The sequence below is a fragment of the Crotalus tigris genome, unplaced genomic scaffold, assembly GCF_016545835.1.
Source record: "Crotalus tigris isolate CLP2741 ecotype Arizona unplaced genomic scaffold, ASM1654583v1 scf7180000024424.1579004, whole genome shotgun sequence".
Lineage (NCBI taxonomy): Eukaryota > Metazoa > Chordata > Lepidosauria > Squamata > Viperidae > Crotalus > Crotalus tigris.
Window position 1 is genome coordinate 546,019 of NW_024100591.1, and position 19,578 is coordinate 565,596.

At 36.4% G+C, this 19,578-nt stretch overlaps 1 protein-coding gene across 17 annotated transcripts in view; it reads left to right on the forward strand.

The window, feature by feature from the left end:
• Nucleotides 1-19,578, forward strand: part of SEMA5B (semaphorin 5B) — a 543,893-nt gene that overhangs the window by 493,784 nt on the left and 30,531 nt on the right. For 16 of the 17 annotated variants that reach the window (XM_039330065.1, XM_039330082.1, XM_039330076.1 and 13 more), the window contains 4 exons: nucleotides 2,980-3,097; nucleotides 8,039-8,220; nucleotides 13,212-13,355; nucleotides 16,694-16,841. In XM_039330065.1, coding sequence (XP_039185999.1) covers nucleotides 2,980-3,097; nucleotides 8,039-8,220; nucleotides 13,212-13,355; nucleotides 16,694-16,841 — 592 coding nt within the window. The remainder of the gene's footprint in view (nucleotides 1-2,979; nucleotides 3,098-8,038; nucleotides 8,221-13,211; nucleotides 13,356-16,693; nucleotides 16,842-19,578) is intronic. The other variant, XM_039330083.1, reaches the window with a different exon arrangement.

Below are 19,578 nucleotides of genomic sequence, written 5' to 3' on the forward strand. Positions count from 1 at the left end.
AGAGTTTTGCTATAAGATGGGTAGCCATACAGATATTTTAAATAAATAAAGTCTTGATGTAATTCTCATGTTTCATCTGTTCTTAGGAAGCAAGACTGAGTTGCTTAAATTCATTGTTTTATAACATTTTCACTTATTGGGACACTGCCCACAATAAATAAGTCAATTCACTTAAAAGCACATTAATTTTATTTTCAAAGAAATATTTTATTTTATTTTATTATGTCAGGAATGTCTCTGTGAAAAGGATGTGGAATGCCTCTTTTATGATGCTTGTTTAAGTGTTTTTTTAAAAGTCTGGGATTTTAAATGATAAATTAGAAACTTAAACATTTCGATTTTCAGACACCTTTGTGGGATATTTCTGCTTTACCATTCAGCCAAGTTTAATCTGCTTCTTCACATTAAGACAATTGTATTTTTTAAAGATACAGTTGCTGGCCCCATAAAAGAACTGTAAAGAGTTATTCTGATCTTCTCTTCCTTGTAGCTTCCAAGGAGAAACAAGTAATATGAAATGGTATGCTTGGGAATCCTTGATTTTGCTTTGAGATTTGAAATTTTTTCAGATGTGCTTTTTCTTCTTTCCTAATTTTTAATTACTACCCACTCGTTTTTTAAAAAATGTATTGCCATCCCTTGGATGTTCAATGAACATGTCTGTTTAATGGATTGTATAAAATTCCTTCAATATGTGCCTTCAAATTTTGTGGTGACTCTTTGCAATCACATAGATTTTCTCTATGATGCTGGAGTTTTTGAGTGAAATTTATTATTTCTCTACTAATTCCCCCCCCCCCTTATCTTCAGGAGCCACATTTGGTTATGCTTCTTCTCTTTGTCTGATTTGTCTAGTCAGTGACTCTAGGCAACTAATTTCCCCCTTATTCTGTGCTAATTTACTCTGTACTGTGGATTAGATCAATATGGGCTGACCTAGCTTGCCATATTAAAGTCTACCAAAAAACAAAGTCCACACGTATTTACTTGAGTTGACAAGCCCAGAGCTTTTCCTACATAGTCATTTATCCTTGGTAGGTATGATTGGACTGAGCTGCCACAGAAGGACCATTTCTCCTTAGTTTTTCCATTACTGTGTTTTGTTTTGCCACAGAGCTTCTCAAGGGCAATAAAGTAGAGTATTGCTTCTTTTTGCTCTCAGTCTTTATTTAAAACTGCCAAGAGAGTGTGCCTAAATTACAAAGTAGGGATCCCTTTTGAATAGGAAGAATAAAGTGAAGACTCATAAAAGAAAATCCTTAATCTGACAATTGAAGGGAATCTGATACTTGCTTTCATATGCATCACTTTGCACTAACTGTGCATTGATAGCACTGTATAGATTGCACTGTGCTGTAGAGACAGGTTGTGTCATTTCTAGTGCCACTTCATGGGTTAGGGGATATTCCTGAATGTGCATGACTGTATGTGAATGATTAACTTATCATACCAAAGTCTACACTTGGAAAAATTCGATTTTTCATTTTATTTCCTAAGTTGTATCTTGATTATTCTTCCCCTACTCCATTCCACACTACTGATAGTTAATGGCAAAATCTTTTGGCAGTCTATGGATTAGAACTGAATGTGCTGATTTAATTATTACAGATCAAACAAACAAAAACCACTGAGGCAGAACTTTTTAATTGCCTGTGTATTGTTGTTTATATGTATACTAAGACCTTATGCCCTGGAGACAAATTCCTTCCAATCACTCTTGGCCAATAAAGAATTCTATTCTATTCTATTCTATTCTATTCTATTCTATTCTATTCTATTCTATGCTATTCTACTTCCTGAGCTATAAGTGTGAAAATTAAGTCACTTCCGCCTGTTCAGAAAGTTGGAAGCTCTTTATCCTTAAGATTAAAGGAATCTCAGTTTTTTTTATTTATTTGTGTTGTGTCTTCTTCACAAGTACTTGAGGAGGAACAGAACAAAATTACTTTCTACCACCAATAGAACTAAAAATAAGAAGAACCTGAGTCTTTTTTATTGATGAATATTTATTAAGCCCCTTCCAGATCTGCTTGTTAAATGATAGGAAGATGACAGAACCCTTAATCATTTTTCTTTTTTTAAAAAAAACCAGCCACTGTGTCTACTGTGTAATCCTGTTTGTACTCTAAGGTGATCTGCTTTGACTACTCTAGATTACTTATATAAATGGATAAAGCAAGCATGAATTGATATTAGCCAACGATGTATTTAGAAGGGGCTCTAAATACCAGCTTCAAATTTATTGCTTTTAAGGTAGATGGAAAGTCTTCTTTAGCAGCATCTGGATTCAATTTAAAAAATTCCACAACATATTAACCATAGTCAGAAATGATACATTCCAAGCTGAAAGTGTACTGGCATTGCTCTCCTAAATAAGATCTAGTTTGACCTGTGACTTTTACTGAATTTTAACCAGTTATTTTCTTTAATAAAGATGGCTAAAAATGGACCTCCATGTTTACATAATGAATATATCATTAAGTACCACTTTTTTAATTTAATAGAGATTAATTATGTACTGCTTATATGTTATATTATAAATGCTACTATTGTATTTTTTTTAAAATCTGATAATTTTCTATTGGTTTATTCCTGCTCCTTATGTTTCTGTAACCATTACAAGTTATTTTTCCAAAATATATTTATTTTGTAGGAAATTAGATTTCTCATGTTATTATTTACAGCAAGATATTCTTTGATTAGATTGGCAAAGCAGTTCTTTATTATCCTTTTGGTTTGAAGTAACAGTGAAAAACCTAGGGGGTTTTGTTTGTTTTTATTGGGGAAAAATAGTGGCTTTAATTAGCCTGCTAATTTGGCCATTTTTGAAACCTTCCTTGCAAATCAACCTTTGTTCTAAAATAAATTTGTTTCTGCTGCTGCGATTTGGCACACTTGACAGCTGTTGCATAAGAAGGTGTGTATGTTAACTTGTTTTAGAGCTTCCGGTCAATGAATCTCTTTCTCTTTTCCCACTAGAGAGTGTCTGAGCGCAAGGGACCCGTATTGCGGCTGGGATAAAAAGCAAAAGCGATGCACAACCATTGAAGACAGCTCCAATATGAGCCTCTGGAGTCAAAATATTACCGAGTGCCCTGTAAGTAAAAATCTAAAATCAGGAATATAAAAAAATGTATGACATTTTGCTTTGAACCAGTCTTCATGAAATTGCTGCAGCATTGTGGCATCCATGACACATGGGTTAGGTGACTACTAGAATTTCAATATTTTCCATTCATCTGCATGAGGACTGATGTGGGAAAACCTAAGTGCATCCCATTTGGTTATGGTGTAGACCTAGACATTATAGCAAACCTTAGCACTAAGATTTGCACAGCCTTTTCCTCAACTTCAATGAGTCCTTATTGTTACTGTTGTTATGTTCCCATTATGCAGGGGTGATTGATAGCTAAATTGTAGAGGGATATTTTGTGCAGCTTGCCAACTTGTATTTAAAGTTGCAGTGCTAGGATTTTTCCTGTCCTTAATAACCTTGGTTACTCCTTTCCACCCCACTCCCTCTCCCCATATAGCATTAGTCATTCCTTCTTGCTTAGTTTCTCATATGGTTTGAAAGTATTGTCTACTTATAGCCTTCTCCTGCTGTTCTTGGGATATAATGTTTATTGACTGCCAGGTGTTGTTATCTTGTCACAGTTTAATGCCTCTGTCTGTTGCTAGGTGTATGAGGTGTTAATTCTTTCCTTGAAACACAATGTCTGCCCTAGCCCGGTGGGAAGCCCCCTCCTTTTTTAATCAGTCTTCTATGGTCCCCGAAAATAGCCTGTTGTGAATCATTTGGATTTTAGAAATGACACAAGGGATGGGAAGAGTAAAGTTTGGATTTTAAAGCACGACTACTAACAGCTGCATCATATCTTAGAAATGGGAATCTCTAAGATGGACATTCAAAAGGCTTGATTCAAGTGATTCTGCTTTGCCACAATGGATGGTGACCGACTGGATAAGACAATATGTGAAACTAAAAACCAGCCACTTTTATGACTTAAGCGCAAGCAGCATCATGGCCTCACCTCTTTTCTACATGCATCATGACATTGCAGCCCTAAAAGGGCAGAGCTTGCACCATGATGCTGCTTTCATCATGCTAATGAAAACGGGCTTGAAGCAAAGTATGAATTTAATTTGTTTTTATTTGATTTTTATCCTGACTTTCTTATTGTTTATAAACAACTCAGGATGATGACAATACTATTTCCTCTTCCTATTTTCCCCCACAACAACTCCATGATATGAGTTGGGCTGAGAGAGAGTGACTGGCTCAAAATCACCCAGCCAATTTTTCATCCCAAGGTGGGACTAGAACTCATAGTCTCCTAACCACTAGACCAAACTCATAATTGCCTGTGAAGATGTAGAGTACAGTAGCTATTTGTTTACCATAATGCCCAGGACAATACAAAAACTGTGTTTCTGATGCCACAGAGACAAGATATGAGTTGGAAATAGGACTCTGAGATGTTCCCATTTCTAAGGCCTAATGAATCAGTGCATTGCCACCCCGTGAGTACTGAATGGATTTGCAGCTGTTTTACTCTTCTCACTTACAACATGGAGAAGGAAGGTGAGAGCTGCAGACGTTCGTTCTTCCAGCAGAAAGGTTAGGGAAAGCTACATAAGGTAATCACGGGAAGGAGGAATTCAGTGATACAAGATGGAGTGCTCCATCCAATTAGAGCTCCCTTAATGTAACTCCCCTTGCTTCTCCTCTGCATTACATACCCAAGACAGCACTTGCAAAGGCACCTTGAGCAGCCATTAACACATCAACTGGCAGTCATCATGGATTGTTTCAAAGTGGATTAAGACTTAATTGAACAGCACTGATTTGCACCATATGTGGCCATCTCTTTAACCAGCAGCAGGTGGAAAATTACTTAACATTGCTATAAGGAAGGGTGGTCAAAAAAAAAAAGAGAACCCTAGATGATGCAGTAATCTAATTCCCTACTTTACTGTATAGCGACCCATTTTGCTAAGATGTGATGGGAGCCATATGCAGAATATTTGACTAGAGGCTAGTAAAGGGAGGCAAAAGACTCCCAGCTAGCACATATGCCCTTCAGTACAGATTTTAAAACATCTTTAAGCTAACAGTAGATGCAACGTCAATGCAATCTCCCTTAAGGCAGTTTAATTTGAATCCCCAGTTTAATTTGAATCCCTGGGAAAATGACTGAAGGTGACTTCAGACATTTCAGGGGTATTAGACTAGATATTCCCTAAAAGAATGGAGGAAAGAAGCCTGCCACAATTAAGAAACTGCTGGTTGTTTATTTATTTGCTTCTAAGGTTGGGTCGGTGTTCTAGGGTTAGTTGAAGACCTTCCTGGTAAGTTCAGGTGATTAGAAAAGAGCATTTTTCTTATTTCACTTTTCTTTCTAGGATCAAACTGCATATTAGATACAATTCTCTCATCCTAAAACCATATTGCATGTATTTAAAATTGCTCCTTTGCAATCTACTACCTTGTGTATTTTTTGACCATGTGTGTTAAGTAAGCATGCATCATAAATTATACTATAATCCCTTGCGTACTGGAAAATCCCATAGGCCATCATTATATAAAAATTTATATAAACGGGTTGAAGGAGTGGGCTGGGTATTGTAATGAATATTGCAAGAATGATGCATTGCAATTGTGGTTCTCTTGAATATATTTTCTGTTGTGAAATGCTTGCCTTCAGATTGAGAACATGTTAGGATTTTAAGGATATATTGAGAACATACACAGTTTTTTCCCCCTTTCCTAGATTGATTCACTATGATAAAATTCCCTCTTTATTATTAGGCAACTCAACAATGACAAAATGTAGTATTCCTGAAGGGAGAAGGAGAAAATAAGAAATAATTTAATATTATCTAACCTTCAACAAAGAAAATGTTCAAGCTTCCTTTACCAAAACCAAGAAACAGAAAATTCACCTTCCGACATGTGTGTCCCAACATGTCCTTCACAGTTCCATAAATGTCTACTCAACTATGATTCTGATCCTCTCTATAAATGTGGCCTGATCCATTAAAAGGTTTCCCTCCCTGTCTTAGTTGATGGTGGAATACAAAAAAAAAAGAGTTATTTTTTGAAGACCAAAATTGTAGGACAAAAATGTACTTTTGAAGATATTCAGACCTCAAAGCTAAATTGTTGTCTGAATCAATCCTGAAATTTCTTGCTTTCAAATAGATAATCTCTGTTTCTCTTCTTCATTTCTGTCCTATAACTTGAACCTTGCCTCTATGGAGTCCTTGGTGCTCTTTGAGCTTGGTTGTTTGCCTGTAGTTATTTCATTACCTGACTAAGTAACATTATCATTCCTAGTGAGTGTGGGGTTTGCTCCTTGTGCATATGTAGTAGCTTGCCCTGCCAAGTGTTATACTTTGGGTGAACCATGTGATACTGCATTCTGGACCAGGTACAGCTTCCAGACTGTCTTCAAGAGTAATCCCATGTACAGCATGTTGCGGTATTCCAAGCAGGAAGTGACTAAGGCATGAGTGGGCTCATGCATACAATTAATAACATATTCTAAATTCCCAGAAGACTTTTACAATAAAGATTGTATAACAGATCCCTCACTTAAAGAGATATTAGTTTCCTCCTATCACCATAGGGCCAGTGCCAACCTGGCTAATTTAATTTAATTAGCCAGGAGTGGCAGAGACTGAGTATACAGTACATTGTACACCTTCTTGAGCTGCACAAGTTGAAAAGAATGGGTATTTGTTAACTTTACACAACTCTTTCCATCCTGCATGAATATGTAATATTTTTAAGCAAGGAGGCCAGCTGAACAGTAGCTAGAATACAGCAGGGAAGACCATTCAGTCTTCTTACTTATTGTTTGCAGGCTGCTGAATTACTGTGTGATGAAAAACAAAGCTTTGGAACAGATGTTTAAAGTCCTTCTAACTACAGTGTGATGAATATAATGACAGATCTAAATTACTTCCATGTTATACCTTGTAGTCTTTAGATGCAAGATGGAGGCTCAGAGGAAGTGCCAGGAGAGAGCTTAGCAATGACCAAGTAAAGAAGTGAGGAAATAGGAGATAAATTATGATTTGCAATCCTTGTTTTGTAACTATTTGCCTCCAAAAGAGACTCCGTATTTTGATGCTTTTATGAAGCGGGGAGAGTATTTCTCTGGCCTTGACAAAAATCAGTAGCAGCTGCTATAGGATTATGTCCCTCTTGTTTTCAAGAAAGGTAGTTGTTTTTGCTGTAAGGCATTTCTTTGCTGCAGTTATGACTTCCAGACATGATTTTTCTTCTACAAATACTTTACCTGAATTCACCAGTTTTTTCATAGAGGAGTCTCTAGACCTTATGGTTTTCCTTTGTAACCTGTGTTTTCTTTATTACTGCTTTCTCTTTTTATCCTTACACCAAAAGTCTGTAAAGAATTAAAAAACAGACTGGTTACAGGGTGAATTTGATTAGGAGTGCAACAAACAGTTTGTCCTGATCACCATCTGTGCTTTCTGGGGAAATCATTGTTGTATGTAGTGAGAAGATAAATGGATAAAAGAGAAAGGAGCCCATGGAGGATTTCCCTGTCTTCCTTTGTACTGGGGAAAGATGAAAGCAATATCCCGCAGGGGCGCGTTTTGGGAGTCATAGAAGCAATGGTCAGTTTGATACAGCAGACATAAAGGACTGTAAATATGGAAAAAAATGAAGATTGTTATCACTATATTTTTAACTTAGACAAGTTCAGAACTATCTATCAAAATTTGCACAGGGTTCTTTAATCCACCATAAACTATAATGCTAGAAAGTTGGTTCTATCTTCATAAGATGCATTGACTGTATTATACATTGTGAAGAATAATGGATGTTCTTGATTTGTTTTCTGACTATGTCTGGTTGTTTGCATGAGTTAAGAATGCACCGAAGTGTGGTATTGTCTGAAGAGTCAGAGGAATGATTCAAGGCTTCCTGGCTTTACCACGTTTGCTCTTATACAACTTATGTACTTTGTAGACTTACCATATTGATTTTTTTTCTTTTAATTAGGTGAAAAATCTGATGGTGCATGGGCAGTTGGGGACCTGGTCTCCATGGCAACCATGTGAACACACAGATGGAGATAGTACAGGTTCCTGCATGTGCAGATCACGGATGTGTAACAACCCACAGCCACGATGTGGTGGACGTGACTGTGAAGGAGCCAGGATAGAGATTGCAAATTGCTCAAGGTACTTCAGAATGTTTTTGTCTCGGGTTACCAGAAGGATGGAACTGTTCCTTTCATCAAATTATGAATTCCCACTACATTCTATCGTGATCCAACATGTTTATAGACCTTAAACCTGAGAAAGGCAGTCTACAAAAAACTATGCAAGGCTACTAAATACTTATTATAGCAAAGCAGTAGAGTTGGTAGAGTATTGGGAATTTGAACCCTTGAACACTGCCTCTGAACCAAATCTGCCTCTCATGGAAATTAATCAGTACATTAAAAAATAGAAATTAGGCGTATCTGCTTTTCTTATGTAATATCGCATCTTGTTACCAAGTGGCCTTTTTCCCATGTCATGTAAGTATATCCCAGTAACTTTGCAATAGCTATTAAAATGTTTTCTAAGTTTTGCACATTTAAGATGAGATACTTACTCTGGAATAAATACAATACCTGACTTTGTTCTCCATCACCACTCTGGATCAGAATTTCCAATCTCACCTACTTAAAGGCAGCGTTCTTAGTGAGTGGAGAATTTGGAGGAGAAAAATATGGTTTTAAAGGCTGTTCCAGACCAGTGGGATGGTCATACGGCAGACAATTTACACCTTACTCCTGGCTTGTTAACACTGGAGAGTTTGGCCATTGTACTATTGATACTTCCAAATGGTTTCATGCAAATAAATGAGCTGCCATATAAAAACAGGCCATTAAATGGTGGTAGCTTTTTTAGCACTCTAAAAAAATATTTTTGAGGCTGTGCTATGTGAGACGTTGGCAATGGGACTCATGCCCCAAACTCTGGCTTCCCAGTTGTGCTTGGCTACAGAATTATTTTCTATACTATTTGGAACCATCATCATCTGAGACAGGGACATTTTCCATAGGAAAAATAATGACAGGGGAAAAGGTTAATGGGCTCCATTAGGGCAGTAGTCCCATCCCAAATTAAACAATTATTATCCCAACACAAAAAGGCATTTCGATCTTGGCAAGGTGTATAAGATATTTTGTTCAGAGGCTTTGTGGTTATGTTGACTTTAGCCCACAATTGCATTTGATTAATTTATCTTGATTTACTCATAACTACAGGGACTTAGTGGCTCAGTGGTTAAGATGCTAAGTCTTAGACCATTAAAGGTCTATAGCTCAGCAATTCAAGACCTGAAAGCCGTGAAACAGGGTGAGCTCCTGTCACTTGTCTCAGCTTCTGCCAACCTATCAATTTGAAAGCATGCAAATGCAAGTAGATAAATAGGTACCACAAGTTTGCGGGAAAGTAATAGCATTCCATATTTTACCACACGCTCTGTGTTGTGGCATGATGTCATGCTGGCTACATGACCATGGAAATGTTTCCGGACAACACTGGCTCTTTGGCTTAATAAACTGAGATGAGCACTACCTCTTAAAGTTGGTCACAACCTACCAGTTGAACCATCCTCCATCTTCTCAATTCATTATTTCTCCTGTGCCACCAATGTCTCGGTATGGCTATCTTTTTCAGTAGGCTTTCTTCATTAAATCCAAATCCTATTAAACTAGCATATGTTAGATCAAAGCTTTGCTGTTTTAATCACAGCAAACGTAAGCTATCATGTTTAAAAGTCCGTAGATTTAAATAGTCCATGTCCCGGTACTTGCCCACTTAACCCTTCTCACTTCAAGATTTGAACTAGTTCCAATGTCTTTGTTGGAAAATATGGTATTAGCTCCATTAACTATACGAGTTCTAGCACTATCTCAGTATTAAAACAAAGGTCATGAGCTAGTGTTTAAAAAACAGAAACATGAAAGACATGAAATTTGAAGCTTCAAAATCTAGGATTATCTCCTTGAGCGAGTAATGGATATCGGTGTTATACTGAAGAATGGTGTGAGGTTATTAATGAAAAAGAAAGGTGGTCTGCATTTTTCAGTGTTACTGGTAAGGTGTTTTAGTACTGAAGCAGCAGTTTAAACATATCCCTTCTGTTCGCTTGGGTCACAGAGAATCAGATTTAATTTTCTGAAGTTACCTGAAACTGTACAATGGCTAGTGGGTACACTCAAGCTATTCTTCTAATATTATGTGTTCCTGTCATGTGTATGTTATCAGCTGATTAAATGGTACATAATAGAGATGAAGGCATGCATATCAATGCATAAAAAAAATACATAAATGCATGCATCCACAAGTGTGCATTTACACCTCTCTTCTTATGCCTGTGCACCTTTCAGGTAGTTATTGGTGAAAGATATGTTTAGTATTGTTATAGCAAGACAAATACACTTCATATGCTGCCTTGGGTGCTTTGGCAGTCTAAGCTGTCACACTTGAAGGAGTTTAATTCATCTTTCTTTAGGATGCTATAAATACTTGTGACAAAATTAGCTAGTAGAGACATGGAAAACTCCTTCACAATATGGATGGTTCTTGTGGAGAATGTTTCCACATATTTTAATCTAGATTAGTTTCTCTGCAGAATCTGTTCAGCCAGTTTTCTTTTGACTGATATAAGGGCAGACTCAAATTGAATCTCACTGGGAAGGAATGATTTTCCATCTCTTTGCTAGAGAACATTAGCATTTGGAATAATATTATTAAATGAAGTAATAGAACTTTATTAGTTACTTAGACACATAATATGCAAAGGTGTATTTTGTGCTTATGAAAATAGTGTGATGGATAATTATTCTGATTTTCTGAACAGAACCTGGTGCTGAAAAGATTTCTCAAAATCTCCCACTGAATTTGTGACTCACTTGGGATATGAATATCTGTCTTCTCTCACTCCAGGATGACACATGATTTAAAAAAAATCAAAAAAGTTTGATTAGATCTTCTAGATCCTCCCTGGTTTTTTTTTTTAATTTGAAAAGCAGTTTATACAGCTGTTACAACTCCACCATGTGGAGCATCATTTTCTCTGCAAGAGACATAAGATACGTAGTGTAATAATTTAATTATTGCCAGCACTGTTGATCAGTTAAATGTAGAATACCATATGATTATCTGTAGGAAATAGATGAAAAATTTATTTAGTGTTAACATTTAATGACTATTAAAAATACAGCCATATTATAATCTTACATTCTCCACAGGTCTACAATTTCCCATTTTAGCTGGCTTTGTATGCCTTGCGATTCTTTCATTAAAATATTTAAAGGAGAGGTTGTAATAACTAATCTAAGATTTCTATTGAAAATGTCACTGTGATAATAAAAACCTTATTGAGAATTGAATGTATCTGAATCTTCAAAAAAAGAAGTCTGAACATATTAAACTTTATATTCTGACTGTTATTCCAAATATTTGTCTCAACATATGTTTGACAAAATGGTTGAATTATTTAATGTGATTATGTTGACATGAGGACACACAACTAGCTAATAGTTTTAGATTTTGTGTATTATTTTGATTTGATGGTTTTGTTTGTGTTTTTCCTATATCATTCTGGACATAGTAAGCATTTACCCATTTTTTTTGTTTTGTTTTATCAAAGCATTTTTTGATGTTCAGTTTTTTTCCAACTTGCTAAAAAAACAGGACTTAGTTACAAGGGGAAAAAGTAATTTTCAAAAATTTCTTGCCCTCCAATGAAAGAGGAATAAAATACCACTGATCTAAAGTCATGCTCCCAAGAGAGAATGAGAGAACAAATTAGGAAAGTGTAGACAAAGGTGGAGTTTTGATTCTAATATTCCTGCTACAACAGGTGAACTACCAGCTACTTTTTCGTTTCCAAGCTCTTCAGTTATATCTGTTTCCCACATAAACTTTCAGGAATCCAAGAAAGAACATATTTTGTGAAAAAGACTTCAGAGCAAACTTTAAAAAAAAATTGACCTCATTTTCTAAGATAGAGAAAACAGGAATGTTGGGATGATAGAAAAACCGTGTCTGGTTCTACTTTGTGATATTTTCTTGGATAGGATAGAAGTTTGTTCCTGAAATGTATTTCCTATTGGGATTAAGAAAACCATATGTCTGTTTGAAAAATAGGCAGTATAACCTGAATCTTTCTCAAAGAAATAATTGCAAGTTATTAGAGTGATTCTTCACTTCATTGGCTGGGCCTTAATATTAACACACATTATGGGGAAACTATTGCCTTTTTTAAAACTTTATTGAAAAATCACATTTGCAAAGGGTATTTAGAAGATTCAAGTATACATATATTCTATTTGTTTCTATGTTAGCCCACCATTCATAAAGATACATGGAATGTAAAAATTACCTAAAGTGAAACATTAATAAAAACGTCAATAAGATAAATAAAAGCAGTGGTAGCAAAAAAAAAAAAATGGACCGCAGAACCTATAATTTATGTTTAACCGTGGTTTGCTATTTTAACCAATGCAAGTCCTTAGAGATATTATCTGAATCTTTTAAAATATCCATTCAAATATGTGTAAACAAATGTCCACTGTTCATCTGTATGGAGTGTTAAGTTTCTGAAATAACAATGTTTTGATTTTTAGGTAGCAATTTTTATAGTTTTTATCATTAGCTTTTAAAAAGTTCATAACCTATTCTAGCCGTTCAAATGGATATACATATTACCGTGTCACTGCTTATTAAGCTTTGTTACTTAAAACAAGTAATTGTTGAGAAATCAAACTTCCAAAGCCAGGCTAACTTTAATCCTCCCCTTTCAACCTTGTTCTCCCTCTTCTTTTTCTGCAATACCAAACATGAAAAATTACAGCAAGAATGTAAATTTATGAACGTTGAGGAATGTATGAGGAATTGGGTTTATAAAATCTAAACTTATTTGTGTTATAATTTACCTAAGCATAAATCTGTTCACAATGAAATTACTATTTTTGAATTATTCTTATAAATTATAAATTTTGCCATTGGGAGTATTTAATTCTATTAATATGTTTTTAATCAACCTAGTCAGCTCTGCATACCTGCTGGTACTTCATAGCCAGTGGGGTTGAACTTATCATAGGACTGAACAAAAACATTAACCCAGTTGCCATGTTTTATCTCTCCTCCTTTCCCCTCCCTTCTGTCAGGAATGGAGCTTGGACCCCATGGTCGTCCTGGGCCCCCTGCAGCACTTCCTGTGGGATTGGCTTTCAGGTCCGTCAGAGGTCATGCAGCAACCCTGCTCCGCGATACGGAGGCAGGGTCTGTGTCGGACAAAGCAGAGAGGAGCGGTGAGAGATGATCCCCATCCTTAAACTTCTGTCAAAGTTTAAGCCAGAGCTCTGTGTTTTCTTTGGAAAGAGGGGGACGCTATGTGGTACAATACCCTTCACAGTTGCTTTTTCCAGTCTAAACCTGCCCATTTGGGGTGATATTGCTCAGAAGCCTCCCACTGGTGGCCCCTACCAAGGAGGCTGGGGAGCTGGCAACTGTCAATAGGACTATCCCAGGACTCTTACTTAGCATCCATTTTTTTATTTTTACTTCTTAAATACTAATAGAAATTACATTATTCTCCCAAGCTTTTTCTAAATGATTTTACAATTGTCTTTTACTGTTGTTATTGTTTTCAGTCATTTCATTTTGTTTTATGTGATTTAATTTTTACTGTGTTTTTTTAAATTTCTCTTTTTATTAATTTGTTCCTAGGTTGTACTCTGTCTTACAGAACTCAGAGTGGAAATGAAGGCTAGATATATACTAAACTTTAGAATTGTGATTAATTAAAATCAAACTCATACTGGAAAGCATACGCATCAGTGTTAAGTTGTGAACATTGCTGATTCTGAAAGGCAAAGTCTACGGCTGATTCCACTGTGGCATAATATACCTTTAAACAGAGCACAGTAGCCATCCTAAGGCCACTTAATGTTTAAGGAACAGGGATGTTTCCCTCCAGTAATAAATTAAGGTTGCCAGTCCAAACAGATATGTGTGAGGAATGGCTTATAAATGTTGTAAATAGGGGCATTGGGACTGGAATACTCTCTAAAAGTTGTCCACCTTCTCAAATCCTCCAGAACCCTCACCTCCCGAAACACCCAGCCTATGAAGGAGTCAACATGCTTGTTATAGGATGTTGAATGTGTAAACGGAGGCATGGAGCTTGAGAGTGGATAGAATAACAGAATAACAGAGTTGGAAGGGATCTTGGAGGTCTTCTTGTCCAATCTCTTGCTCAGGCAGGAAACCCTACACTATTTCAGACAAATGGTTGCCCAATCTCTTCTTAAAAACCTCCAGTGTTGGAGACACCCACAACTTATACCTTATTGGAGGTAGGCCTGGCTGACCCAAAGTCTGACCAAGACAGTTCTTAGGCGAAAGTAATATTATAATGTGGTATTTTGTTGCATAACCTTGGTCTATACGCTTTTAGTAATAAATATTCAAAAAGATAATATCTGGGAATTGCCATAAAAATGGCAGCTGTTTTTTTAAAAAGATACATTGCCTGCATTGCATGTTCCTGAAGCTGTTTTCAATGTAGGCTGTCACCACTTGTGGGGAGATGGCAAACCATTTCTTATAACGATATAATGAACCATGAAAATGATATTAAACGAGTTTGTATATGTTTTGGATCTGGGAGTGGCCTAGTCCAAAATAAAGAGAATATGTAACAATTGCAGAGAGCGCATAACAGCATTATGGTTAAAACCAGGATATGGCTTTTGTGTTTTTCCTACATAGTATGTTGCTGAAATCCCAAGATTTTAAAATATTTGTCAGTAATCCCTGAAAATGCAGATTTACAAGACCCATATATTATTTTCTTAATTGGAGATAGTCAGCATAAGCATCTTTAGGAATTCAAAATGTAAAATCATGTACTCCATCATTCTGGACTTCTTTTTGAGTTAACTTGTGACTAATGAAAACAATGGTTTTCTTTTTTTGCTTTACTAATTTCCTTGAACTTAATGATCTATTTCTATTAAGCAACTAAGTACTGAAATTAAATTGAATTAGAATGTATTATTTTGCAACAATCAAAAACATTGGGGTAATAATAGACACTGTTGTTTGACCCAGTTGAATATTATTTTGTTTTTTTTACATTTTAGAAAGAAAAATAACTTTGCCAATAGCTTTTTAATAGTTTTTGCAAAGTGTTTATTTGTATAATTAAAAGAAACAAAAAAGAGATTGGGTAAATATATATGTGGTTTCAGATTATTTTTGAATGCATAGGAAGGCAGAATAAAATTGTGGTCCTCTGGAAATAATCCCTGTTTATGCAGAGGTAGGTGCACAGAATTAAAGAATAAAAACTTTCTTGGAAATAAATCTTAGTAAACAACGTCAAGTTTATCTGTAAACAAAATGTTATTTCATGGTTGGTTCAAAAGGTAATGACAGACTGAGCTCAATTATACCCAACATATTGCTTTCTAACCAATATTAAAAGATAGCTTTCTTCTAGTATTGTAGCTTAGTTGCTATTTAGGCCAATTTAATTCCAAGAAGCTGGTATTCTACATTCTGTACAGATTCCTTACGGGTTTAATATTAAGCTAATTTGCAGCTCTGGCAATAAACATTTGTAAAACATTGATGAAGATTTTCAGTCATCCAGGTAGAGTGGTCTGGAAGTTGAGCGGTGGCAAGTGGGCTTCTCTTCTTGTTAGTTTGAAATGTGTCACTGGTTATCCAAGTAGCTTCTATAGTCTGAGGAAGTTGGTTAGGGGGATTCCATATATGTCCTCAAGAGTGGTTTCATTTCTCACCCAATTTGGGTAGGCTTGTTAGGCAAGTAGGCAGAGAGTTGCTGGGATGCTGGAACATTTACACCCCAACAACTCTCTGCTATTCACCTAATGAGCCTAACCAGATTAGATGAGAGATGAAACCACTCTTGGGGACCTATATGGTGTCCCCCTAATTAACTTGCTGAGACTGAAAAAGCTATTTGAATAAGCAGCAAATTATTTTGAACCAACAAGAAAAGAAGTCTAATTACCATGATTCAGCATCCAGTAAACATTTGTAAAACTGCCTGTTTCTGAAATACATTTAGTCTATTCCAGTGGTTCTCAACCTTTTCTTCACCACGGACTCCTTTTAAATACCTTTTGTGGCCATGGACCGTGGCCACGGACCATCAAAACTTAACTCAAGATTTAAATTATAACATTTCTTCAAGCCCCAGGGTCTGTGGATCACAGATTGAGAACCACTGCTCTATTTTATATCCAGGCAATGAATGAATAAAAATGGTATAGTACCGGTAATAAAATATATTTTCAGTTTTTTATTATGTATATGTACATCTAGTTTCTAATATCCAGAAATCCTGAAGGAAACACATGAAACCTGGCAGATTAGCCAAAATTAGTTTAAGATTTGCTGATTTCAGTGGTTTAAATATGGTAACCTATGTGTTCCGTATCTTTTTGTGCTGTTGCGTTTGTACTCAGACTGAAGTTAGCTTCAGGAAATTTTTTTGTCTTCTTGATGGTATAAATAGATCTGAGCAATCATTTCTAACTTTTCCTTGTGCATGGAGAGATCTAGAACACTGATTGTGTCTGCTTCTATTGTCCTTCCCATTTTTATTTGCATTCAGATTCTGCAATGAAAACAGTCCATGCCCATTACCAATCTTCTGGTCTTCGTGGGGCCCTTGGAATAAATGTAGTGCAAACTGTGGTGGAGGCATGCACTCCAGGCAGAGGTCCTGTGAAAATGGAAACTCTTGTCCAGGCTGTGCTGTGGTATGTTTTCTAGTTAAAACGGTTTGATATTGCTTTGTTGGATTTCTTTGCCTCTTTTCAAGATTCCCCTAACAGCCTCATCTGAGACTTGCTACAGGAGAAAAAAGAAAAAAAAAATTAAATATCTCAAAATGATGAAACAAGTCCTGTAAGATCCAAGAGAAAAAGAAAATAAAGCATTGCTATTCACCAATTTCCATTTTTGGAAAGCATCTTTCAATTTCTAAAATCACCAGTAGCTTAAATTTTTAATTTCAAAATTGTTGTTGTTGTTGTTAATTGCGAAGTCGTGTCCAACCCATCGTGACCCCATGGACAATGTTCCTCCAGGTCTTCCTGTCCTCTACCATTTTCTGGAGTCCATTTAAGTTCACACCTACTGCTTCAGTGACTCCATCCATCCATCTCATTCTCTGTCGTCCCTTTCTTCTATTGCCCTCAATCTTTCCCAGCATTAGGCCCTTCTCCAGTGAGTCCTTCCTTCTCATTAGGTGGCCAAAGTATTTTGAGTTTCAACTTCAGGATCTGGCCTTCTAAAGAACAGTCGGGGTTGATCTCTTCTAGGACTGACCGGTTTGAACGCCTTGCAGTCCAAGGGACTCGCAGGAGTCTTCTCCAGCACCATAGTTCAAAGGCCTCAATTCTTTGGCGCTCAGCCTTTCTTATGGTCCAACTTTCACAGCCATACATTGCAACTGGGAAAACCATGGCCTGGACTATACGCACTTTTGTTGGCAGGGTGATGTCTCTGCTTTTTAGTATTCTGTCTAGATTTGCCATAGCTTTCCTCCCCAGGAGCAAGCGTCTTTTAATTTCTTGGCTGCAGTCCCCATCTGAGGTGATCTTGGAGCCCAGAAAAATAAAATCTGTCACTACCTCCATTTCTTCCCCATCTATTTGCCAGGAATTGAGAGGGCCGGATGCCATGATTTTGGTTTTCTTAATGTTGAGTTTCAAGCCAACTTTTGCACTCTCCTTCTTCACCCGCATCAAGAGGCTCTTTAGTTCCTCTTCACTTTCAAAATTAGTCTGAAACAAATCTTACATCTTATCATTATGTAGAGCTAATAAACAACATTTCCTGGATATGTCTTGTTATCTTGACTGTCCTGCAACAATCACTCAAATTGATTGTTGGTGATATAGATAAATTATTGTAGTCCAGAATATAGTGAAAAAAATGGAGAGTGAAGGGCTGACCTGCTCCGGGGTCTTGTCTTATTTCTTCTAGACAGTCAATTAAAGTCTACTTACATCTTTCAAGAGAAGATGCCATCCCAAATCAGAAAGGTGACTTAAAGAATGAGGGACTCTCCTAAAGAATTATATGTGATTGGATGCAAACAGCAGTACATTGATTCTTGAGATATAGAGTGCTTCTGCTGCTTTGAAAGAGATAGCGGTGTGTCATTTCTTCAATGGTTCCAGATAATTTTCAGCCAATCTCTAACCTTTCCTTTCTCAGTAAGGTTGTTGAGAAGTTCCAGAGTGCCCTAGAGGAAACAAATTATCTGGACCCATTGCAATTGTGTTTCAGGCTGCAGCAAAATACAGAGACACATTGATCGCACTTGCTGATGACCCCTGTACAGCCAGGATGGAAATGATGAAACTGTCTTGATCCTTCTTGATCTATCAGCAGCTTTTGATGCTACTGATAATGGTATCTTTCTAGACCAGCTAGGAATCTAGGAGTGGAAGGTCTGGTATTGCAGTAGTTCTCCTCCTTTCTCCTTGGTCTTTTCCAATTGGTGTTTTCGGGTGTGGGAGGGTCCAATCTGAAGTGTCTGGTTCAGGATGCTTCAGGACTTGACATTTCTTCAATAATATCATAGCCTATTCACAGAAATAGACACTATTACTGATAATGTTGAAATTGTGGCTACTATTTTCTGATTCCATTTTTCAAAAGTCTCCTTCAGTAGTTTCATTGTCATTACATTTTGCATCATCTGGCAGGCCTATATATCTTCCCTCCTTAATCCCTTCTAGTGTCTAGTTTTTGAAATCATTAATTTCTTTATGTTATGTCTTATAAAAATCAAAACAGAATCTATTTCCCATGGGAAGCTGTTTATACTTTATAATTAATTCCAAAATATTATTATATAAATTTTAATATTCAAATTTTATCTGGACCCTTAGCCCCTTCGTAACTTTCTGGAATAAAAATGTATTTAGTTTTTTTCTATTTATTTGAGACTAAATTTTTAACATTATGGTTAACATTTCTTTTGTTCCGGATTAAAGGCAGATTCACAAGGCATTTTCAAACTTGCCATCTCAAAGGTCTCTAATAGTTTAGAAGTAGTTAATAAGCAATTTCCAAAAATGATCAGAAGGTGAGGTTTGCAAAGTTAGTTTCTTTTAAATATCTCTACCATGGTTCTGAGCAATATGGCTAGTCCCATTCCATTCAGACACATAGGAAATCACTATCCTGTAATCTCCTTTTAGCGAGCAGCCATCTGGAACATACATGGGTAATCTTCCATCTTTTCTTCATTCAGAGAGATTTCAAGGAACTGATTCCTTGGTCTTTGCCATGATCATTGCTTCAGTTCACCATACTTCAGTTTGCCATACCTTCCTCAGAAATCCCAATAGGGTTGCACTTCACCAGTGATATGATTGATTGAATGAATGAATGAATGAATGAACGAATGAATGAATGAACGAACAAACAAACAAACAAACAAATGAATTCCTTTCTTTCCTCAACTGGGAATCTCTGTGT